Source organism: Poecile atricapillus, chromosome 6 (assembly GCF_030490865.1).
Source record: "Poecile atricapillus isolate bPoeAtr1 chromosome 6, bPoeAtr1.hap1, whole genome shotgun sequence".
Taxonomy (NCBI): Eukaryota; Metazoa; Chordata; class Aves; order Passeriformes; family Paridae; genus Poecile; species Poecile atricapillus.
In genome coordinates, this window is record NC_081254.1 from 19,595,932 (window position 1) to 19,620,752 (window position 24,821).

General features: G+C 45.4%; 2 protein-coding genes across 2 annotated transcripts; one reads left to right on the plus strand and one right to left on the minus strand.

Moving 5' to 3' along the window:
- Nucleotides 1–10,535: 10,535 nt before the first annotated feature.
- On the minus strand, nt 10,536–17,983 carry HIF1AN (hypoxia inducible factor 1 subunit alpha inhibitor). The gene is made up of 8 exons (XM_058841586.1): nt 17,705–17,983; nt 16,501–16,751; nt 15,096–15,244; nt 13,261–13,406; nt 12,661–12,767; nt 12,201–12,264; nt 11,862–11,972; nt 10,536–10,731 (listed from the first exon to the last, which is right to left on the minus strand). The coding sequence occupies exons 1-8, from the start codon at nt 17,924–17,926 to the stop codon at nt 10,687–10,689; spliced, it is 1,095 nt and encodes a 364-aa protein (XP_058697569.1). The 5' UTR covers nt 17,927–17,983; the 3' UTR covers nt 10,536–10,686.
- Nucleotides 17,984–20,069: 2,086 nt separating this feature from the next.
- Nucleotides 20,070–23,831, plus strand: NDUFB8 (NADH:ubiquinone oxidoreductase subunit B8). Its single transcript, XM_058841934.1, has 5 exons — nt 20,070–20,224; nt 20,394–20,520; nt 21,121–21,220; nt 22,748–22,903; nt 23,608–23,831. The coding sequence occupies exons 1-5, from the start codon at nt 20,125–20,127 to the stop codon at nt 23,698–23,700; spliced, it is 576 nt and encodes a 191-aa protein (XP_058697917.1). The 5' UTR covers nt 20,070–20,124; the 3' UTR covers nt 23,701–23,831.
- The last annotated feature ends 990 nt before the right edge of the window (nt 23,832–24,821 follow it).

The following is a 24,821-nucleotide window of genomic DNA, read 5'->3' on the forward strand; positions in this document are numbered from 1 at the left end:
CCCTTTCTGGGAGGCCAAGGCAGCCACTGACCTGCAGTGCCTTCACAGCTCCCAACCTGAGCCAGGCCTGATCCACCTCGCCCATCAGTTCTGCCTCATTGACTACACACAACCTCTTCCAAATGCTGCTGTAAACAGCAGGCTCTTGGAGGGGGCTGGAAGGTGGCATTGGTAAGGTTCATGGGCCACCTCCTGGCTCTCTCCTCTCCAAGCAGAGACACATTGCCATGTGGAGGAAACCTTTGGCAGCTGTCTTGTGCTGGGATACAGGGCTTGTTGAGCTTGGCTGAGTAATCCCAGCCACTCCTGTCACTGCAGCTGCATGCATCCTTGTTCTCCCAACCTAAGGATCGCTGCCTCGCTGAATCACCCCATTAAATTGCTAATATCTTATTGTTCTTTAAGATTTTGAAACTTGCTGCGAAACGTTTACAGATAATTTTTTTTTGCCTGCAGTCACTGTGCCTAATGCCCAGTCATTGAGTGCCATATGTGTTTATATGCACTGCAATTTTCCACTTGATTACATTTTACCACAAACACTTTCATCCACTCCGCAAAGACAGCAGCAACACATCCATAATGTTCAGAGCAGCCCAGACAGACAGAGCTCAGACACAAATGTCTCCACCGGATGGGCACTGCAAAATGTAAGATTCTTAAAACCAACTGACCCAGTCTCCAGTTCTGAAGTCTCCAAGGGCACAAACAGCTCAGTCACCTAACACAATGTGCAAAGTTAACTTCATGCTCCAGCTTTCCCATTAAGCACCAGGTGCTGCTTGTAAGTCTGGAACAGCTACACAACATGGACCTGCTTGCCAATAACCAAGAATATCTCAGATTTTCCGGGAGACAGGGGATGACTCAGACTGCCACAAGGTTGATTAGCACCTGAACCTGAAGAAAACCCGTTGGGACAGCAATGGCACAGTATGCAGCACAGAGAATTTCTGAAATTAGATCCTGAACCCCGAAAAGTGGAGGCAAGTTCTTATTCAGCCTTCAACTAACTGGACATAGTCCAGCTTGTTCACTGTGGGGAATTTCAGTTCCTCATGACTACACCTTCCCTTTTGCAACTAGGCAAGTCGCCTTGTCACCTCAAATAGTACAAAGCATCCTGGCCAGAAGGTCAGCCCCAACTTGGGGACAGGGATCCCCTTAACTCCACCTGGGCTCAGGGCCACAGCAGTGCTGGTGCAATCACGTCACAATTTTTCAGGAGAGGAGAGGCAACATGATCTACAGAGCAACATTGGCATCCCCACATGAGCTTGTTCTTTTCACCAGTTCAGCACAGCACAGAGCAGAGAATGCTGGCTCAGCTGCAGCAGTGAGCCAAGCCTCAATACTGTGCTGATGTGGCAATGCTGCTTTCGCTTCTACAGTCCTTACCCTGCCATGTCCCACCCTCTCCACTGCCTGGTGTGGACACTCACTGTGGAGAAGTGGCAAACATCTGCCATGTAATGGTCAACAGCTCTCAATCCACTACCATCCACCCAAGCCTGCATTGCTGACTGACTCTGCTGACAGACATAAGGCTAGTTTGGTGAGGAAGCTCTTCATAACTCTGGAGAGCAAAGAAAGTAGCCTACAACATCCACAACCGATTTTACATAGAGAAATAGAATAACCTGGTACTTCCCTTACATCCTGAGCTATATGGGATAACCTCTGCTTTCAAATCTATATGCAGACTGTTTCTTCTGTTATGTCCAAGAGAGAAATGTTACTACCTCTTTACCTCTCACTGAATGCAAAATGTCCAGGGACAGGCCATTTTCTACTGCTAATGAACATCTTCCATCCTTGACTGAACTCATGGGAGCAAACATAACCACCCTACCCTGGAGAAGAGGCACTAAAGCTGTTAGTGGTCACTAGTCAGGCAGCCCAAAGCCAGTGTTCTTCACCCTGGACCCATGAGCACAAATCTGCAGAAAACAAGGCAAATGACTGAGCCTAGCTGCCAAGAAGGGCCACCACTGTTCTGCCAAGCATTTAGAGCCTCTCTTTTGACAATACTGATTAGCACCACCAGCACAAAATCAATATTTACTTTAGAGAAATGCTGGTTGAGAGAAACCCAACAGTGACCTTGGCAGAGGCCACTCCCAAGACATGGGGCAGCATGTCTGTCAGAGGGAGCACACACTGCCTGCTGGAAAGTGCCTGTTAACTCCTCTTTTGTTTGAGACTTCCTACCTTCCAAACATCTGATGCAGTCAGCCCTCAAGGGGCAAAGGTGTTTATTCCAGATGAGTTCATTGCCCTCCCCTGGGACTCAGGCTCTATCAGTTTTTAGGTCTTTACCTAAAAGGCAACCTTTTTGAGGAGAAAACAAACAAGAGGTGTAGGAGTGAGACGGTGTTATTTTCCTTGGCTGCTTCACTGAATCCATTCAGCCTGCTGCTAAAATTCCTATGCCTTTCATGTAGGGCAAAAACTCAAGCTCATGTGGCAAATAGTAAGAGTGTGTGAGCTTCCTAGACTCAGCTAGGAGCTATCACCTCCCTGACTGCTCCTCACAGAGAAGTTGCATTGAGCTTTGGGGTTTGGCCCTGTGTTGCCGCCTCCATCCCATTGCAAGATGTGGCAACTTCAAAGCACAGCTCATTGTATCCACCACGTTCTTTGGTCTAATAAAGAGTTGGAACAGTCTCATGCTAGGGCCTTTTATCTGGGATGAGCCTATTAACTTTCTTCTAGGCTCAACTCAGGGCTTATTTACTTGTTTAACACATGAGACTAGAGAGGATCCCTTGAGTCACTGTATTCAAGTCTCCTGCCTTATGATACTTGACCACCTTGTCCCAGATCTTTACATCACATTCCATCTGACTTCTAGCACATAACCTATAACTTCTTTCTCTCCTTCACAATCTCTTCTACTTCTGTCAATGTTAGTTACAATCCATCACTCTACACAAAGGGTCCCTAGACATCCCCAGAGCACCTAAGCAGAATGGCTGTTACTACCTCTCATTCCCACTGTGGAAGATATCAGCTTTCATGCATAAGAGGGAAAAGAATAATTCTATATTTACAGCATTCCTCGGTTCCATGCTGATGGGACTGTGGGTACTGTAAAGCTTGGTAACAGCAGATGATGAAATCCTTTTGGGAACATCACGCACCTGATGTACCCCATTTTCATCCTAGTGTGGTAACAGGGCATTTGCAAGAACAGGTACTGTGGCCCAAGAGCTTCTCAGGCTGCAGGTGAATGGAAGGCATCCTTGTGACAACATGACAAGTCCAGGTGAACCATGACAGAGAAGCAACTTCCTTCCTGCACTTGACAAAAGGGCGTTTCCCAGGAAGACTTCCACATCCATCTGCAAAATCATCCCCATTCTTTTTCCCTTGATGACCTCAGCTTGCTCTTCTTTCTCCTCTGACAGCTTTTCTCTCCAGCCACTCTGTTGGAAGCTGATATTTTCCTGAGAAGCCAAATTTCTTCTCAACTGCCTTTGCACTGAAACCAAGATTTGAAGGAGGGGGAGGGAGCAAAGTATGGCATATTCAAGCTATAGTGAAATGACATATTCATCACAGCTAATGGGGGCCCACATGGCACCCCAACTGGATTGCTGCCCCACTGCCCATTTCCCAGCTGACTCTGCTGGAGCTTCCCCCACGTTCCCCTCCCCATGTTTCTGATGGTGTCACTCCAAGCAAAGTGGCTGATCTGATTGGCGAGAGAACACGAGGGGTGTCAGAGAAGGTGCTCACAGACATTTCTTGGCTGCCTCAAGGAAATAAAGGCCATCGCTGAGCCTGTCAAAATGATTAATCGCTTACAGGGAATGGGGGGGAGGAGGGAGAGGGAGGGAAAAGGAACAGGAGAAAGGAGAAGAGAAAGACAGATGGGATGGGGAGAGCTATAAACAAATAGCAAAAGCAGGAGACACAGAATTGCCTCTGTGCTGGGGAGGAATTGGAAGCAAGAGGCCCCAGGCTGTGCTTAGGGTGAACTGGTGGCAGATGAATGGGTCCTTCACAGCCCCCAATTTCCTCAGGTGTGCACCACTTCCAAACACAGGCTCAAAGAGCACTAAGGCCTGCTCTACCAGAGCAGTGTCAGCCCAAGTAACATGGCCTTATGATGCCTCAGTTCCACAAATCTCAGCAGTTCCCACAGCTGACAGACCAGAAGCTTATTACCTCAAATGCCAAGCAAGGCCTTGCCTCCAGCTCCACAGCCTGTAGTGGCTGGCATTTGACCCAAATACCCACCAGCACCAGTAATTCTTTGCTGCCAGAAGGATTTTAACCCAACGAAACACGGATGGTTGGGAGCAGCTTCTGAATGTCAGAGGTCCTGGCAGGGGAACTTGCAGCAGAATCAGCCCGTTGCCTGTGGTACTAATCTCTTTCACAGAAACTGCCCCCTTGGATGCTATTATAACCCCAAGTGCCCTCTCTGTGGGCACGGGGACTGTCCTTTTATAGAAGCAAATGATTTGACCTCACCTCTTTAGCTGCTTTCAGCTCAGCTCGAGCCCTCACACAGCTCACTGCATGAGGCCAGCGGTGCTTAAGCAGCTCAAGGGGCACAGAGCATGCAGCAGATCTTGTAACATAGATTACCTACACAGAGGAGAGCCTCCCTTCCTGGCTTCCCCAGAGGTTAAGTCACATCCAAAGGTCCTCCCCATCAAGGCATTCAACAGCAAATCCTGACTATTCAGGAAAAAAAACAAACCTGTCTCAGCTGACACTGAGACAAAAGTCACACTTGTGCTCCCGCCATCCAGTACAGTGACATTTCCTACAGCAAGGGCAATGCCCTGCCACGTCAAAGTCTGGGATTGCTCAGGGTTTGCTGCTCAGGGTTTGTTGCAGGTTTTGCTGTGAATTCTGACCCCACTACCTATTAAACCACAACCTATCTTCCCCCCCTACAAAGAGCATGAGGTACACTCCTTCAGATGTAAACACACATTTAAAATGTTGGCGTGAATGAGAAGCAGCCTTCCTCTTGTGTTCAAGAGGGAATAAAAGTCATTACCTGACCTATCTCCCCATCCTAAGCAATGTGACTAGTGATTCTCCTAACTTCTGTCATGATGAGTTCTGGATGAAAAGCCCTGTTAGATCCTGTCCTGAGATCTACTGCTTTCTCTTTCATTTGAGTTCCTGTGGTGAACACTAGCCACGGGAAGAGGCTGAAAATCCAAGCTGGTGTCATTTGTCTAAGCTCAGAGCCAGCTGGGAACGAGACAACTTGGTGTCAGCTCTCCCCTTTGTATCTGCTTTGATTTCCAGTCACAGAAAGAATAATCACCCTGATGGAGACCTTCACCTCAAGTAAATGACCCAGCCTTGCAAAGACAGGAACTGCCACTGAAATCAATGGATCCAGTAAGCTTAAGTCTTCAGATGAACCAACCAACATTGTATGCCCTGCAAATGGTCTGTCATGCCCCCTCCCAGGCTAGAGCTGTTAATTTAATCAGAGGCAATGCCTCTTCATGCAAACTATACCAAAATGCAACCTGTCAAGACCATGAATGACACCTGTAGGAAAAACAGGTAACACAGATTTCATATGTATGATAATTTGATCAAAGCTCACAAATCCCAAACAAATGCATATAGTGGATTGTGCAGGACTGGATGATGAGGTTAAGACAGCAAATGACAGACATAGAGAAGTCACCACTGCCTTCTTTTCTTTACCTGTCATGCAGTCCATCAGGTTCCTCCATGCTCTTGTAGAAAATGACATTATCAGGAAAAGAGCCTGAAACTGCTTTCATGTTGCCTATCCTAAGCCTTCTGCATGCCAATCAAGGCCCCTGCCTGCTCTCCTCCACACCACAAACTGCATGCAAGATGTGGAGAAAGGAGACAGAAAATTTAAGATGTTGTTTCTGTGTTTTTTGCTGTCAGTTTGTGGCCAGGCACCGAGATAGAAGCGCAAGGTGTCAGTGGGGGAAGGACTGGTCTCCCAGATATGCTCTCTCCCTTACTAAGTAGGCATCTGAGAATCACTGAACAGGACTGGAAGGATTTTGCCACACTGCTTTCTTCCCCAAGCTTTCCAAGCCAGACATAACCCTCTTTGCTGCTCTGTACCTAGGCAGAGATGGCTCTGTGGAGCAACAGGAGCACTTAGTTATGCATCTTGTGGACTTCACTGTGGCTCTAGTGGCTGCCTCCATTGTTTGTGGGATATTCTCCCCCCCTTCCCTCCTTCTAACAAAGATTCTGATTAATGATCGCTCATTCCTAATTGTCAAATTTCTTTTCCTTCATCCTGTGTCTAATCACCAGTGACAGAAGCCATTACGCAAATGAGAGCAGAAGACTTCCCACAACTGTTCTCGTTGGTAAAAGCCTTGTAATTTAAAGCTCTGATTTGTAGAGGAAAGCTGCGTTTCCCCAAGGCGTCCGGGCATCTGTTCCACTTACACTCCAAGAGCCTCGACTTCCGCTCCCTCCCCCCACAATTAGTCCTCTGCTTGCAACAAATATTTGACTTTTCGAGGCAGTAATTAGAACTTACTTTGCATGTGTTTGTCACAGTAACAGCATCTTTCCCTTTCCTTCTAGGCAGCACCAATGCAGGGAAGTGCCCAGGGAAGATGGTGGCTTCAGGGCTTCCACGGACATTGGTGGGAGAGGCACTTTCCAAAACAGGAACAGAAGATGAAGACCAGAAGCAAGAGTGCAAGGAAGCTTCTCACACACATGAGGCAGAAATTAATTTCCCTAAGTGTAAAAGCACATGAGCAAAGGCAGTATCTCTGCCCCAGTTGCTGCTCTGCTTCCAGGGCTGAGACCATGCATTAACAAAGGCTGCCAGGAGATTGCTGAGACCGTGAGAGCATTACCCCAATTCTAGGGCTTTAAGCACAGTTGGCTGTGTTCAAGGTCAGCTTGGTCATTGATAAGAGCCATTGCAAACAAAAGTCTTGGCACAGGCCTGTCTCTCTTTCTCTCAAGAGCTGCTTTGATGCCAAGGGTGACCCCTTACCCCCCAGCTGAATTAAACTGCCCCTGCACTGCAGCTGTGTCTGATACCTCCTCAACCCAGGCCTGATCCTCACCTCTTGGCTTCAACTTGGACCTGATTTATCACTCCAAATTTCCCTAAGCTGAGCACGACCCTGATCAACAAGGGGGTGAACAAGTGGATCAGTTCATAAACCCATGCACTTCTCTTTACACAGGAAAGATCCTGCAGCTATGATTTACAAGGATTAAGAATTCTCCTCAGAAGAATCCCACTTTTTAAGCAACAGGGAAATGAGGAAAAAAAAAAAGAGAGAGAGAGAGAAGGTATTAAGGGACCTAAGTTAATAAAAGAAAACAAGAAAAGGATTAAAAGTACAAGTGAAAAATCTTGGCCTCTGACCTAGTTTTCAAATTACACGGTTCTCATCCCTCCGTTTCCCCTGCTCTTTGCACAACTAAACATTTCTGAGCTTTGTGATGCCACCTGTACATTATCCAAGAGACAAGAGCAGAGCAGAAAGGCTCAGACATAGCAGATCACAAAGTTCAATGGAACAGACGCAAGGGTGTTCAGAGATGATGATATCAGCAGGCACAGCAGGGAAGGGTGAGCACCCAGAGTCAGACTTCCTGCACTTGGCTTTCCTGCTCCCTTCTTCACATTCACCCTGTTCCTCCAAGGGTGTGAGGAGAGAATGCCAGTCAGGGTAGCCCAGGCTGAGGCATCACTCTCTCTCTCCCACCATGCCAACATCCCTTACCTACTACTCAAATCTTCCCTATTTTACATCTTAGCCATTTGCTCAGAATTAGTTAACATTTCACCAATGGCTAGATTTCATAACATAACTTGTGTTTACTAGGTAAAGAAGACTCAATCTGCCAAGGCTGCTAAAATACAGCACAGGTACACACAGGAAGCTTCCCCCCAAATCTCTGTGATAATTAAGTTCATTAGACCTGGTTGTGTAGTTTGCTCCAGCCAGTCAGTGACCAGATTATGGTGACACCATTCAAGTCAGCAGGGAGGAGAATTTTTCCCTTCCTATCAACACCTGTTGACAGGGTACAAGGATACCATCTTATTCCCAGCTTTTCTTTCAGGCTTATGGAAGTAGTACGGAGAAAATTGTGAAGACACGTAATAATGCAATTGGTATTGCTGTTTTGAAGACCACTCTGGAGACCAACAGCCTTCACCAGCAATGAACACAAGTGCAATTGTCAGCCTGAAAGGTTGCTTATACATGTATGTCCTTATAGAGTTCTTCTACCCAGCCACTCACAAAACAAAAGCCACACCATTCTGTTGTTCAACATTGGTTGTATTTAAGAACTACACTTCAGAAGGTACCATGTGTTTGTCACACCCCACCCCCTGCACACACACCCCTAGCAGAGAACACACAGCTTCCCAATACCATGGCAAGGGGCATTGAAAGCACAAGGTCAAAAGGGAAGGGGGGGGAGTCAGTCCATCAGTGCATTGTAAATGAGCTTTCACAAAGTCAAGTGCAGCAAAACCTGTTCAGACACTTTAAAAGTTAGACCTTTGGCAAATAAAAGAAAAAAAAAAAAAAAAAAAAGAGGATCCTAAAAGTTCTCTAAGTACCATTCTCTCTCCACATGGGATATGAATTCCCACCCTGAGCTTCAAGAGTTGATGGTGTCTAACAAGCAGTACTGAAGACTACCATGTGCTGAATAAATAGCACAGAAATGGGATTTAATTTGAACATCTTTCAAAGAAGGGCATGTGCTCAAGATTCCTGGGAAGGCCTTACTTTTGGCCAATCAGAAGCTTCTTCCCCAGTTGTCCAAAGGCTGAGCACTGATAAGCATCCAGCTGAGTGACCTTCATCTGGATCTAACCACAGCTCTGGAGCATCTGCAACATGGCAGTCAGACTACTCAGTGACACATATTTCTTAAACAAGGACCTTGTAGCTGCCAATTAAACTTCATTTATTCTGACCAGTAAAGCAGCCAGAAAACTTGCCTCAGGACCCCCTGTTTGAGAAGCCTTTCACTTTTGTGAAAGACAAACCCACTGCAAGTGGTGCATGAGCTGTCCCAGCACAAGATGGGACCTGAGACCAAAGATGGAGCACTTCTCAGGTTGCATGTTAAACTTTTATCAGAACCCTGATAAAAGTCAGGGTTCTGAACCCTGATCAGAACCCACATCTGAGCAAGCCCAGCACAACAGAGAAAACACTGGGAAGTCTCAACAAAACAAATTCTACACTTTCTGGGATGAGCTACGTGGGCTATGAAACAGCTTCTCCCACCTCTAGCTCTTGGGACCCATTACAACCGCATCAAAAATACAAGACCTTTGCACCACCCCCCAAACCAGGGACAGCAGTGCAGCATACCTCAGGGAATAGAAAGCCAGCTTCCACATGAGCCTAAGGCTCCTGCATGGAAGAGGAGAAGGAGGAAAGCGAAGTTATTTTTCAGAGTGATTACTGAGGACTCAAACAGAGGCTTATCTGGTTCCCGTGCTCTGGTCTTGTCACTTCCCAGTCTGCCATGGCAAGTCTCGCAACACAAAAAGGATCAAGATAAACTTAATCACATTTAAACAAAAAGCCCTGAACTCTTTCACATGACTGTACAAGGAAGAGAACCACACACTGGCATGGATTTAACTGATGGACAGGAGCCACACAAAATCACACAAACATGCGCACCTGTGCGCAGCCACACACACTTGAGTTCTTGCAGTTTCGGTAAAAATGGCACTTTCCTTTGTTAGTCTGAGGAGCCAGCACCCCTGGTGGGGAGAGTTGATGCTCTGTACCTATCTGACACTGTGTTTTGACAGTTGAGCTCAGCATCCCTTGGAAATCTCATTTTAAAATGTGGCTTAATCATTCAAGACTTGGAGAGTGCCTTGGCATTTATGCATCTCCTTTCATAATGCTACATCCCCTTTTAACCATACTGCAGCTTCAGAAGAGCAGGAAAGAAGCCTTCACTCCCCAGAAAAAGCTGTCAGAAAGGAGATTTTTCTAGACTCATACAAGACAGATGTTATTTGGAAAGCATAGGATTTGGTGCTCACACACTAGATAAATTCATTCTGATCTCTACCCTGTACTACATCCAAAGTGTAGATGTCTTAGGTTGAAGTAACTGAATCATTTTTCCAGTTGTTCAACACACACAGGCCATCTCACATGTTAGTTTCCATTAATATACAAAGGTGCCACAGTTGAGCAGGGACAGGTCCTCTAACAACAGAGAACTGTGAAACCTAACATTTTCCAACTTATACCCACTGCTGGCACCAACACAAACCCAGCCAGGAGGTCCAAACCCCATGAGGCTGAGGAAATAATATTGCTCCTGGTTATCCTCCAAGCTCTTCTTCATATGCCTGAAAATCCTGAAGTACCACATCCGAGTGCCAGAAGCCATGCTCCTTGTTGTGGCAAACAGGGCAGAGGGAAGAAAATAAACAAGTTAGTGAGCATGAATCCAGCTTCCAATAAGTGCAGACTGTTTCTCGGGAGGTTCAGTTAGATGAGAGTGGAGGATGAATAGGGTACTAATGGTTTTGCAGTTCCAGTAGCCCCTTTATTGTAGTGGGGCCAGGATAGGCCAGGAAACCCAACAGTCTGTTAAGTGCTGCGTGCAATACTAGCGCTCAGTATCTTCCATTGCTTGTGAACAAAGCAGCTCCAACATCCACCGGGGCACCAGGCATTAGTCATACCGGCCCTTAATCATCATATTCAACAAGGGACCCACCTGTTCAAAGCAAAAATAGGTCATTAGCCAGGACAGCTACACAGAAATGGCAGTGCAGAGCCTGCTCCCTCTGCATCACAGAGCCCAAGATACACCTAATCACTTCCAAAAGATTTTCTAGAAAGACACTGGGGCACCCACAAACACATTCTTAAAATACCCTACCAAAACTGCAGGGTTCTCTGTCAACACCAGACTTCAGGTGACACCAAAACATTCAATCCAGAGTGGAAACATGCTTGAAACATTTTCACTTCCCACCCAACATTTGTGATTTCTAAGTAGATGCTATTAAAGGGAGTCAGTAGTCATCACAGGTTGCTTTTTTCAGGGCAGAGAAGGAACATTCGCATTCATTGAATCCTCTCTGGTCTCTGGGGTAAGTAAGAAGGGGGGGTATGACTGATGATTTTGTTAAGGTTTTTTTTCCAGTCAAGACCACTCCCACATCTTAGCACTGCCTAATCAAGGAGGGAGGTTCAGAATGCTATGGCAGTAAAACAATCTCAGGGGAGAGGCTAAAGAGGAGTTTCTGCACAGTGATAAGGATTACAGACCATGAAAATATTTCTATCCTTGACCCGCATTTCCATTTTCAGATGATCAGATCTTCTCTCAGTACCTCAGTCTTTTTAGACTGAGTATCTCAGTCTTTAGTATATTTAGTATCTCAGGGTTTGGTTTTTTTTTATTTACAAAATAGTTAAGATTGCAAAGAATTCAGAGATGAGGAAGACATACGTTAAAGATGAAGCACATGAAACAGTTTCTCTTTTTTTTTTTTTTTTTTTTTTTTGCAAGTAATGGGTGTCACTGCTGCACAGAAGGCTAAGGAGTGTCTGGGAAAAACACTTTCCTGGAAATGCCCAAAGTCAAAGCACACTTTTTCCCACATACAAGAACAACTACTTCATTGTTTGTTATGGTCCTTTCCAGAATTATGGTTTTAAGAGCTTCCCTTTTTGTAAGCAAATGACCTTCTGAAGACTGCAGGAAGAGCCAGCAAAAGAGCAATCTTGCTTTCTCCCACCCTAACTGCGGCACCTAGAGAGCCAAGTAGCTGTCATCTCAAGTTTTGCACTATGCCTTAACAATTTCAACAGCAGTGACCACATGGTTCTTTTCCATACCTCTTGTGGATTTCCTAAGGCTTCTCCCAGCATCTTCTCAATGTTCCTCATTATTGCCACTTTCTGATGAGCCTTTAATGGATACTCAATTCTCTTTGGGGTTGGGGCACCCTGAAATATCAAAAAGAGCTCATTTGTATGCATCCTGTATTGGTAGCTTATTCCACCTTCCCCCAGTCACCCAGATCTTCACATACACAACTCTGAAGAGGAAAAAGTAGCTTCCAGAAGCAAATGACTTGGCGCCATGAAGTTCTCATATTGACAATGTGTGCCAATACATCTCTCTCTGAAAAAAATCCTCTGGGATGGAGCTATCCAAGCTGTGCTTGTACTCACCTTGTACCAGAAGTTCACAGTGATGGTAATCCCCCCATTCAGGAGAGACTCAATGTGGTGCCACCTGTATGGAAATCACATAAAAAAAAGAAAAGAAACTATTGCTGTAGCTTACAGTAAAATACCTTGGATGATGAGTTCAGACAGCACCAGACAAGCCTTGCTCTATACCTCCTGCATCAAGACCTCAAAACTTCTGGAAAGTTCTCCTTATTTAAATATAGATCCTTTTCTCACACATGTTAATGAGTACATGTACAATTAATGTGGTGTCAGGGAGAATTACTATTCCCTAACAACGGACAAGAATTATAAGCATACTGGCCCAAGATACCAAAGAAAATATCACAGTTGCTGGAGAAATAAAAACAAAATACTTTTAAGAGCCAGCCCAACACTAAGCAGAAAACGTTTTAAACCTCTGTTTTTTATCAGAGTCCAGTCCTGCCATCCTTCTTACCAGTACATAGGTATGTACAGCACATCCCCAGGACCCACCACCGTCTCATAGCCAACCACATTCCGGAAGTTTGGAAACTTCTCATAGTCAGGATTGTCAAAGTCCACCTAATAGAAGAGAACATTAAGAAACTCAGAAAAACTTCCTGCAATGACAGTCCTCATTATTGGCTCTCACTGTCAAATCATCCTGGTCTTCCTTACACGGTTTTTACATTTCCTTTTGTATCTTAACTTCATTGTGAGGTCCTGCAGTACCCTCCAAGTATCATATATGTAGGAATCTTGCAATTTGTCTGTCAGCAAATTTGTTTGACCAAGTGATCAATGAAACAGAACAGAGAAGGTAGCACCTGCAGCCCCGTTGTGCTATCAGTAAGAGGGTTTTTATGGCCCTAGTACATGCAAGTCAGGACCAGACACAAACAGAAAACCACCGGTCCTTCCACCAATGCATTCCCCATTTGACAAGTCTGAAGAGGTTTTGCAAAAGCTCAGCAAGTGTTTTGCAGCTTTAACTCCAGTGCAGCTTCCTCCCACCTAGGATCTTTACAAATGCCCATTTTTGGCATGGAGCAGACAACAGATCTGCTACTCTCACCTGGCTCTGTCTGTCGCATGGATGGTGCACAGGATAAGGGTAGAGGCATTCAAACTGATCAGGAGGAAACAGGATACACCTCTTGTAACCCTTAATCTGAGCAAAAAAGTTCTGTTGCTCGTCGTAATGAGCTGGTGTCACATTCCCTACACAGAGAGAAAAGATAATCAAGACACTCTCATGTACAGGTATGAAAGAGAAACAAGTTGTATTCCTTGCTAAAGACAGAAAATGTACTCACACATATTCAGAAACTAAACGACAACAGGAATGTTACAAACTGATCACTTCATCAGTCAGCCTTATTGAGCAATTGCTACTCCATTTCCATTCTAAATCCATACTCAGCAACTTTGGCTCTACAGGATTAGGATTTCCAGCTTGTTTCAATGAACAGCAGATGCTGAATGTTGATGGGAAGAGTTTTCATGAAACAGTTTGTTTAAATGACAGGTTATTGAACAGACTGTCAAAGATTATGAGTCTAGTGAAAAGGAGTTCAATGGTGGGATTTGAAAAAAAGTCCTCAAAGTTTTTCAAGAAAACAAGTTAACAATCTCCATCACTGGAGCGCCCAATAGCACCCACTCAAGTCTGATTAACAGTGCTTGACAGTTGCCACTAGATCTTAAATTTAATCAAATCTTCAAATACAGTAGGGTGTGTTGTACCCCTCATAACTGTTTTTCAGGCTGTTTGCCGATTCAGATATTACTCTATTGGCCTGCAAGAATTAAGGTAACAGTTAACCCTGTAACTTCATTAAATAGATCATATGGTCACATGCTGCTCTAAAGACATTCCTTTTTCTAGCACATGCTGGTTCAAGATAATTCCTTGGTTCTTGTGCATAACCTGTTAATAGGATTGTAGTGGTTATATGGCCTGTAAGAAAGTGTTGGTCCACTGATTTTATATTACATTATCTCAGCTAGTAAAACAAGTGGCAAACACAAACTACTGTAGGTTGAGTATGACTTGGTACAAATGGAAAAAAAACATCCAAGGTGTGTAAATAAACAATTATAATTGGCCATGTTTGCCACATTGATTATAGGCCCTCACACTTCACAGAATAATGTACATTTCTTGCCCAGTTATGAGATTGCTTTCTAAAAGAGTGTTCTCCTTGTCAACAACCTAGTGATACTTGTGTCTTCCAAGGCACCTGCCTCTAAGTCAGGCTCCACATGAATTTGGAATTCTGTTCTATCCAGATAGTTTTAGAATTTACCCATCTTTAAGTTTCCCACTGTCCTCTAGTCTTTCAAGAAAAAAAAAAAAAAAAAAAAAAAAATCAGGTCTTAATTCAAAAGTTAATTCCTCCTCACAGTGTGCTAGCTCAAATAAGAAAAAAGGCTTCACAAAATAATCAGATCTCCTCCTGGGCAGATATTGGACATACTCAGAAAAGCCCAGAAGTCTAAACTGTTCAACTTGCAAACCTTCCTGCATTCTGAATTTGCAGGCTTCAAGCTTTTTAAATCTACAGTGCCTGAAGCATGAAAACAGTAAACAGATCCCAGGATATGATTAGCAGTTACTGGAAACACAGTCCCACCATCATCACCCAGAGCCTTTCCATAAGCACGACATTCAGGCATTCACATTACATCCCTGACAAAATACAGACTGTTCCTTTCCTTGCTTCCTCTTCATAACCCAAGTTGAGGTGTGACAACAGTCTCCTCCCAATGCAGAGCCTTAAAGTACCTCCTCTGAAGGAACACACAGAAACTAGGGGGAAATCCATTTGACAGACCTTCTGGAACTGAAATACAGAACTGCTGATGTAATCTCCTCTCCTTCTCCTCCAATCTGAGGAAGCTATTTACCTTCCATGCCAATAAGAAGCAAGTTAGAAGTCAGTTGACCCCAGCCACGTTTCCCTTGCTGCTTGTTAATCCAGTTCCAGTTGAAGCCAAGAAAATCCACCACAATCTTCCTTCCAACTGTATCATTCAGTGTTTGCTGTAGATATAGCCTGGATTGTCCAAGAGAGAAGGCAGAAATCAAGAATTAAGCTTTGTCCTGAACAAGACATACTCTGTCTTTTCAGAAAGATTTCAAAACAGAGAAGCAGTTCCTTGAGATTGTTCTATCACTACACAGTTTCAACACCTGTGGAAGGAAACAGTTTCAAAAAGTCCCCCAACTTTTCTGTGAGGTTTCCCAATATAGAAGAGAAGAGATCTCAGTTCAACTTGAACAATTACAAAGGAAAAACATAATTTTAAGGAAGGGCAACCCTCTCGCAGGGCAGGAGAAGGAAACTCTAAACAGACCTGCCATTATCAAATATCAAATCTGTTCATGTCTAATCCCTAGATGAATGCCATCCCTCTAATACACCTGCAATATAAGTTACTTCTTCTAGCAGAACTACATGAGGGAAAGAGAGGGCTCAGGCAAGCCTGCACATTTCAGTTATCAAGTTACTTAATGCCACGTTTACATTTAAACATAGAGGATCAGAGGAATCAAGCATCTGTACCAACAATCACAGTATTAAAGACTGCTGTCTGCAATGCTGGAAGAAAACACATTTTTGAGGACTGCCTTCTCTCTTGGAAAAAGTACAACCAAAGCTGAGAAAGAAGAGAAAGGCACAGATGACAAGTGGGCATGGGTACAGTGTTGCTTCCAATTAAGACACAATTAAGCATCTTAATTGTGAGGGCTGTGGCTGAAAATACTAAGGGTTTAAGTACAGCTGCTGATAGGTGTATTCTATGTCCACTTGAAGCTCCTCTCAGTAACTCACAGCTCTGTTAGTGGCACAGGCCATCACCACCAGTACACAGCACATGCACAGCCTGGCCTCATATATCCCAAAAAGGGTTAACTCCAGCTGCCTTGGGATTCTGTGGGAAAACTTAAATGTCATAGCCTGTACCTTTTCATTAGACAACAAGCTTCTCTACCAATACCACAGTCTGCCAAAAAAAAGTGAAGCTTAATTCTTTCTCTATACAAACCCTGCCTCACACAGAGCAGGAAAAAAGTAAATAAATTTCCATAGCCAGTGTGAACAGTTTGTTTGGTATGACTTTTCTAATAAGGTAACAAGGCTGCTGTCAACTAGAAGCCCTAAAGGAAAAGTAGGATTATTAAAAAGAAACAAAAAAAAAGATCAAAAAGTTCAAGACATTTTATTCATCAACACCCACTGAAGAGAAATTTAGCTCCCGCTTAGGTCCAAAGAAACAGAGAAACTTCCACACTCCACATATCACTTACCTCTCAGCACTCCCTTTTTGTTGTATTTCTTTGAGTCTGTCCACAAACTCGGCAAACTTCATTTCTTCCCTACTTGACTTGGGCTTGAAGTTCTTAAAATTGGCCATTTTCTTCTCATCATAGTACAAAAACTTGTGTGTGCTGGCACTATACACTGAGAAGTCCCCATTGCCAATGTTTTCCTGGAGGTAGTCCAGGTCCCATTTCAGAGCTGGATAAACCAGATTCGTATCTGTCAGCACCACTGGCTCCTGGAGAGAAATAGGAAGTTTATTGATTCAAAGACCTCTTGAACTTAAGACCAAGCACATTCATTACTGCACCCACAAAAACTCCCTTTCAGTTGAGGAATTGGAAAGGGCATTTGAAGTAATCACATACCTTGTTCTGGGAAGAAAACCAAGCAAGACACGATAGGTTTTAAGAAAGTGGTGGCCTGGGGTTACAGTAAGCTCCTGGTAGCAATGGGACAGATTGCACTACCTACTTAGCCAATCTCTATTAGCGAGGTTAGACAAACACTAGCTGGCAACACTTCTGGGCCTGCTTGGTCCTGCCACGTAGCCAGGAGACACAGTAAATTCCAGCTGGTCACTTCCAGCCTCAGCTGTTAAGGGGTAAATGTCAGCAAAAAGATCCCTCTGAATCCAGAAACAGAACTCATCTCTTTTCTCAGAGGACTGCAAATAACCAGCCATCAAAAAACTGACCATCTCTTCTACAGCAAAAAAAGAACCATTACAAAAGGAAGACAAAGGACAGCGCCTATCTCCTCATCTACCAGTAGTAAGCAACCTAACCAAGGCAGCGCTGTGCTCCCAAGCCGAGCATACACACTTCCCTTCTTGCAGACTTTCCTTAAAAAACCAAACTACCAAACCTACCAAAATGAGGCTGAGCCGGTACAGAACCAATGCAAGAGCCACCACTGCAAAGGAACCTTTACATCTGTGGTCGCTCACACTTAGAAAACAACCAATACGTCCCCAGGGTTTTTACACAACGTTCGCACAACTTCCATCCCGACAACACAGGGATTAGAACAAACGTTTCCCGCGAATTTCACAGTTCAACACTGTAGCACCGAAGAAAAATGTCCACTACGGCAGAGAGGAACGGGACAGCAGCTACAGCGGAGCCCGCGCGGTGCCCCGGACGGACAGGGCCGGGATGAGGAGGTGACTGCGCCCGGGACCTCCCTCACCTCGTTCTCGATGAGCTCCTCGGCGCGGGGGTCGCTGTGGCTGAGCCGCGGGATGGGCCGCGTCTCGAAAGAGTAGCGGCGGAACTGGGAGTCGCTCCAACCGGGCCCTGCCGCCACCGCCGGGCCCTCCCGGCAGCCCGCCGCCGCCGAGGAGGAGCAGGAGGAAGAAGAGGAAGAAGAGGAAGATGAGGAGGAGGAGGAGGAGGACGAGGCCGCCGCCATCGCCGCCTCCACCGGAGAACCCGTACCAAGGAAGGCGGAAGCGGAAGCTGCGCACCCATGGCAACGCCGGAAGCGGAGGGCGAGGGCGGAGGGCAGAGGACCATAGAGGGGGGGCGAGCGGGAGCGGCGGCGGCGGCGGCGGCGGCAGCGCCCCCGCGCGGGCGGAGGCTGCAGGGGGGCTCCTTCCCGCTGTCCCGTTCCAGGGCCCGCGGACACCACCGGGAGCTGGGAGCAGCGGCAGGAGAAGACCCGCTGCCGCAGGAAGCAGAGAGAAAGGATCGCCTCTGCAGCCTCCCTGCCGAGCCCCGGGCCGCCCCGCGTGCCTTCAGCCGGCTGCCCCTTCCCCTCAGAGCCGGAGAGGGCACAAGAGCTGCCCCTTGAGCATTTCCACTGCCCTGATGGAAACAGCACTGCCCGCTGCCTCGATGTGCCGAGAAATGTACCGCGGGGATATGCACCTGAAAACGAGAAGGTTAATTAACACTTGCTACCAAAAAATATAAATAAATAAATAAATAAATAAATAAATAAATAAATAAATTAGCACTGCCTGGTGCAACTAACACCCAGCCTGTGAGGGCGAGTACATAATTTTAGCAGGATTTCATGAGCTGTGTGACTGCAGCTGGAGCTGTTGAATTATTTTCTTATTATATGTTTATTATGTGAGACAAACTCTACATTTGGCTTTTAATCTGCAAACAGCAAGAATGATGATCACTATTTCCCAAGAATGCGCGCCACATTAGGCATCAGCTCTGGAGAAAATTTTGGTCCCTGGCATTCAGTGGTTTTCATCTTACAGTAGCTGGGATTTGTTCTGCCTGCACAGAACTTTGCCTTTTTCGTGAGAATAATACAATTTATCTTTGTCCTTCCAAAATTTATTAATATACTTAGTTTCTAGGAAAATTAATGCACTCTCACTTTTTAAATCCACAGCATTTTTGCTGTACAGGTTAACAACATTTTTTACAGTGTATTTGGTATATTTGAAACATAGCTGTGGAAAAGTCAAACATAATTCAGGAAATAAATATCCAGCAGTGAAGAGCTGATGGAAGAGGTGCTGACCACAATCCAAGGCTGCAGTGAGGCCTGAGCCCAAGTCAATGGGAGCCACGGTCCCCACTTCCAGTGCTGTCCCCACACCACTGTCTGGCTGTGAACTCCAGAAGTGGGACAGGTACCAAATAATGCTCCATGGAAAACAGCAGCAGCATCCACACTGGAAGGTTGGGCTCTGACTTAATAACTTTATTAGATTACTGAGTATCTTCACTGCATACTCGTTTGTAAGGGAGTTGGCTGAATTAAGATACCATCCCTAAAATGACATCAATAGGCCTTTCTTTGGGATAAGTGAAAGGATCCTGTTCTTCATCAGCGACAAAGCCCCTGTCTCAGGCATGCTGTATCTCAGATATGTTTTTGTGGTTCATCACTATCTTCATTCAGTTATTAGATTTAATATTAATGTTGTTATTAGAAGGAATGGCTTTAATGACAAATTGTCTGTGATAGTTTTTCAGCAGCAAAGGTTTATAATGTAAATCGTTACAGAGACATTACCCATTATGGCTGATGTGAATAACTGAAGGAAAATGAGTTCAACTACCACAGAGTTTACATAATGAAGTAAACTGCAAAATCCTTTAATGTTCATATTGATTTTATTTACAATAACACATTGCTCACATTTGAAGAATCACATTCCTAAATTAACATGCCATTTCTGCTGTCCACCTTCCCCTGGCTCCATGGAGATAAGAGGATTATATTTGGGTATTGACTTTAATAATATTGATACTGATACAAAAAAAAAGACGATTTGCATAACGCCGCCGGGCACGGCATCGATCCGATTGAGCATCGATCCGGCTGCCCTGCAAGAGGCTCTCCGCGTCTGGAAGCCAGTTCCTGCCATAAACTCCCATTGGCCCGCCTCAGACGATGACAGACAGACCAAAACACCGCAGTGATGCCTTTTCCGTCCATTAACCTCGTGTCAGTGCTACGGCACCAGGGGCCGATTAACGCCGGGGCCGGTACCGGCACCAGAGGCAGCCCCGGCCCGGCCCCGCCCCTCTCCGGGCCCGCCCCCTCTCCGGCCCCGCCCCGGTCCCGCCCCTTTCCGCTGGCCCCGCCCCCTGCTCCGTTCCCCCGGCGGCCGCGACTGCGCCTGCGCGCTGGGGGTGATGGCGGCGGGCGCTCTCCGCGGTGTCCTCTGGCCCCGGGCGGCCGCTGGGCTCAGGGCGGCCCGGGCCGCCTTGGCGGCGCCTTCGGGGGCGCGGGCGGGTGAGCGGGAAGGCGGAGGCGGGAGCGAGGGACCGGCGGCGGGGCCGGGGTGTCTGGGGCGGCGGGCCGCTGGTTGCGGGGTCGGGGCGGGAGGGTGGCGCGACCTCCCCGGCCTGGCTGCGGCTGCCGGCGGGGCCCGCGCCCACTCTGCCGCGTCGCTCTCCCGCAGCCTCGGAGATGTCCAAGGACATGATGCCCGGGCCGTACCCGCGGACTCCGGAGGAGCGGGCAGCCGCTGCGAAGAAGTACAACATGCGGGTGGAGGACTATCAGCCCTACCCCGACGACGGCTTAGGGTGAGCTGGGTGGTGCCGTTGTTCCACAGCCGGGAGCCGGCCGGGGCCAGCAGCTCTTGGCTTTGTGTGGATGTGCTGTAGGCCGGTAGTCCCTGGTGAATGCCTGGCTTTGCTGTACTGTGAGCTTTGAAGACACTTCAGTGTTTTAAAATAGAAACGAATGGATGAGTTAGAGGCCTGTGTGAATAAAACGCAAGAGACTTCATGAGAGAATCTTGAAAGGCTTCGTGTGCTGTTGTATTGCAAGACTAAGTGGGATGAACTGAAAGGCATGTCTAGAATAAAGGTTTCAGGAGATGTGTGAATGTTGGAGAATACTTCAACATGTGGCAAGATAATTAGGGTTCCATATTTTAGTTAAACTTGCATTTTCTGTCTTCTAGTAGAGCCCAATAAGGCCAGTTTGGGGAATGCCATTTGTTATGGTGACTGGTATCAAGGTAGTTTTAATGCATTTCGAAATTGTGTGTGTATAAAAGCTATAAAAACAAATTAGTACTTAATTCTATTTCCTTAGACCTGTATTATACTGTCTCTGACAAATTCTATCTGAATGAGTACAGATTTCTTTATGTTTGGTCTTTTGTTTGTTTCTCATAGGTATGGTGACTATCCCATGCTACCTAATAAGTCTCAATACGAGAGAGACCCCTGGTACCAGTGGGACCAGCCAGACATGAGGCATAACTGGGGAGAGCCGGTAGGAACGCCAGTCCCACTTCTCAAGTTGTTCAGCAGTGCTCTTGTTACTGAATTCTAACATGCGCCTCTTGTTAGTGCTTTGTGTTGAATCCTTTGTGTAATTTCATCACCAGTGCAGGTGTGTGTTGCCTGTGCAAGCAGGGACAATCCCTTCAAGGCAAAGTGACCATCTGGGTAAATACTGTGAAGGTGCTGAGGACAGTTAACTTATTAAATATGGGAATGGAGACTTTACAAACTTAACTTTCCCTGCAGGAGTAATTTTATTTTCCTCATCAGACCCAGTACAGGAGCCTGGTTCAGAATTGCTTAGCAAAGAAGCCACTGTTTGAATAAAGTCATTTTAGTGCAATGGAAGTAGCTACTGTTGCTTTATTGCTGCAGGGCTTTTTTGATAATAAGGATGTTCTCTCTAAAGAAGTTTGCAACATGTCCTTAAGACAAATATGAATAGGTTATCTATGTTAGCTTTGAAAATCTAAGCTACTCAAATTCCTTTCAGGGGTCGCTCTTCTCTTAGTGCATATTTTTTTGTTAATGACTGCAATCTGACTGCAGTTACTGAGCTTGGTAATTGGCTTGTAATCTCTTTACTAAAAGCAAGATTTCATCTATGTGCTTAATATATCATAGTAAAACCATGTCAGAGCATTTCAGCATGTGTACCACAGCAAAGTGCATGTTGTAATGACTGTAAAGGCACATGAAAAAAACCCGTGTTGATTCTGCGTTGTAGTGCTTCCTGCAGGAAGGCTTGTGTACAGGCTCTTGCGTGTGGTGTTGGCAGTCAGGAACAAAGAGGACTATACTGGTGTATTTCCAGGTGTCAGCAGATGTCTCTGTTTAGGCAGCTTTAATTTCTGCTCATTCTGGCTCTGGGTTTGATAGGAGATGGCTCTGGGGGAACTAGAGCTGGGAATCTGGAAGCGGTACTTGAGCTACAAATGAATAAGTTCTCTGCATTTATTAATGTGAAAGGAGACTATAGGTAGAACATGCTTGAGACTTTCCTATTTATACTTCAGGGCATTAATTTGCTACCAGCCTTGCCCTTGTCCTAGAGTAACAACAGCAGGTCTTCTCCCTGTTTTGAGGGACCAGCTTCCAAGTGTCAGGTAGTTGCTTCTTTGTTTGAAGTAGCACTACTTCTTTTTGGGTATGTGACTGAGCTTCCATTAAGGAGGGTTCCAGTTTATACCATGCCTTTCCAATGGTCCTGGGGAACAAAGCTGAGGTGGAATGATTATGCATAGAAATAAAAACTGCTGCTATCCTGTATTTAAGCATGTTGTGTGGTATAAGCATAGGATGAAATGTAGAGTCTTTTTTTTAAAGAGTTTTACTGTAAGCAACAGTTTGTTGTGACTGTAGGTAAACAGTGTACCTCCTCTGTGGCTTTATCTGTACATTTGAGGTGGAGATGAAACAGCTTCTGGCTGTTGTGAATGCTGTAATGTGCCTCATCTCTTGAGAAAAGCGGCTTGACCACTTTATAAATGTGCAGTTGTTTTCCTTTGTTCTTTAGATGCACTGGGACTTCGACATGTACATTCGGAACCGGGTTGATACATCCCCCACTGTTGTTCCCTGGCACACCATGAGCAAACACTTCTTTATCTTTTTGAGCACAATGCTGATCATGTTTGTTCTCGGAGAGATCTACCCATCCTACAGGCCTGTGGTGAGTGAGACCTAAGGGTAAAGGGAGGAAGAGTAGCTGTATTTCTTCTCATTGCCAATGCTCATAAGTGTGGTTTTGCTGAAGATGACTGATGTGTGTGAATGCAAAACTGCTGCTGGCAGTGGATGGGTCAAGAGATGTCCTGTGGCTTCATCTAGTCTGAATTGTTCTCTTGACTGGCCTGGCTCAACTCAAATATGCTGCTTCATAGTGATCAGTCCCTGTTCACAGGGAACTGATTAGAACTATGCTTCTTACAGTATCCCATCTTTGCTCTAGGCACTCTCCTTCCTTGTGTGGGCATCTACTCAAGTGAGATGCTTTAACTCTTCTCTTGCCCTTGTGTTTTTAATTATATCCCATGAGCTGTATCAGTTGGGGAATGTGCTCTTGAAAACTGTGTCTGAATACACAATCAGCTTTTGGAATATATTATCCTCATGCTGTGAGATAAACTGTTGATTAAGATTAAAAACATCGATGTTTCTGTTAAAAAAATAATTTATGCAAGGAATCCCCTATTTCTGAATTTACTTTCCTCATACTCTAATATTCTAGCTGAAGCACGTACGAAACAGAAATTTAGGTCATAAATTACAAGCTTTCATTTGGGTGGGGGTTGGATGGGATGAGACATTTTCCTCTTACCCATTAATTTATTTGGTGAATGTGGTGAATTTGCCACTCTTTGTCTCTCCTTGTAGGGACCGAAGCAATATCCCTTCAATGACCTGTATCTGGAGAGAGGAGGAGACCCCAATAAAAAGCCACCAACAGTGATACACTATGAAATTTGAAAGTTGTTCAAGTGCTGCATTTCCATCAGTTCTGCTGGGGAAGGAATCTTCTCTAGTTCACTGGCATATGTTAACACTTGTTCTTTAATGTTCAGTTGCTAACTGCAGTGAAATATATCAATGACACCTACTGTGTTAGTTGTCTTCTGTTGGTTTGAGAAGGCTGAATTATAGCTGATGAAATGAACTTTGCCATTTTTCTAAATGAGATAGCACCTGTGGGGCAAAGTTAAGACTGCAGAGCTAGGACTGCTTGTCATTTATGTATCTTGTGCACAAACATTCCTCACCTGTGCCAGTACTGCTTGTGGCCAAGGCATTTAATGCAGGTGCTGCTGGGAGTTGGAGTGTCACTGTATACTGTAAAATGACAGAAACAGATTGGCAAATGCCAGTCCTTGGGAGCCTTGTACTGTATTTGCCCTTACTGGGAGCTGACTTTGATCTCTTCCAGGTCTAGATGCCCTCTCAAGTGAAGTTTGTACAACCAGTAGGAAGCACTTGTGAGGCACAGAGCCTTGCAGCGTGCAGCTTGAAGCTGACAGCAGAGCTGTGTGGACAGCAGTGGTATGAAAAGGCTAATGAGCAAGTTCAGCTCTGGCCAGGTCTGCTTTGGTCCAAGTGCACAGTCGCCCATAATTGTTCCTTTATGGCCTGGGTTCATCCACCTGGCCTGGAATTATATCTGACGCATGAAATCTGCCTATTTTGCTACAAACCACTCGTCTTGAACCTTTATAGCTTCAGCAACAGTTTGCTTGGAAAAGTTAGGCATTAAGGTCCTGAATTTGTCCAGCTCCACTTTAACATAAGGGTTTCTTCCTATTGTGGCTGGAGTAGACAGTGTCTTTAGTACTGATTTACAGTGGATCTTCTCTCAACTCTGCCGTGCTATGCCTTAACCCCACTGTTTAGTTTCAGGAGTGGGTGATCACAGAATGCTGGGGGCTTGGGCCACTCTAGGTGCTTCCTATAAACTGGATGCTGTGCTATGCTCTCAGCACCCTGTCACAGCTCATAGTTTTGTGCTTTAAGAGAAGTAGGTGTATAAAGACAGTGATTCATGGTTTTTCCATCTATACAGATTTTAAACACCAAATTCTACAGGGAGTGTTAGCTTG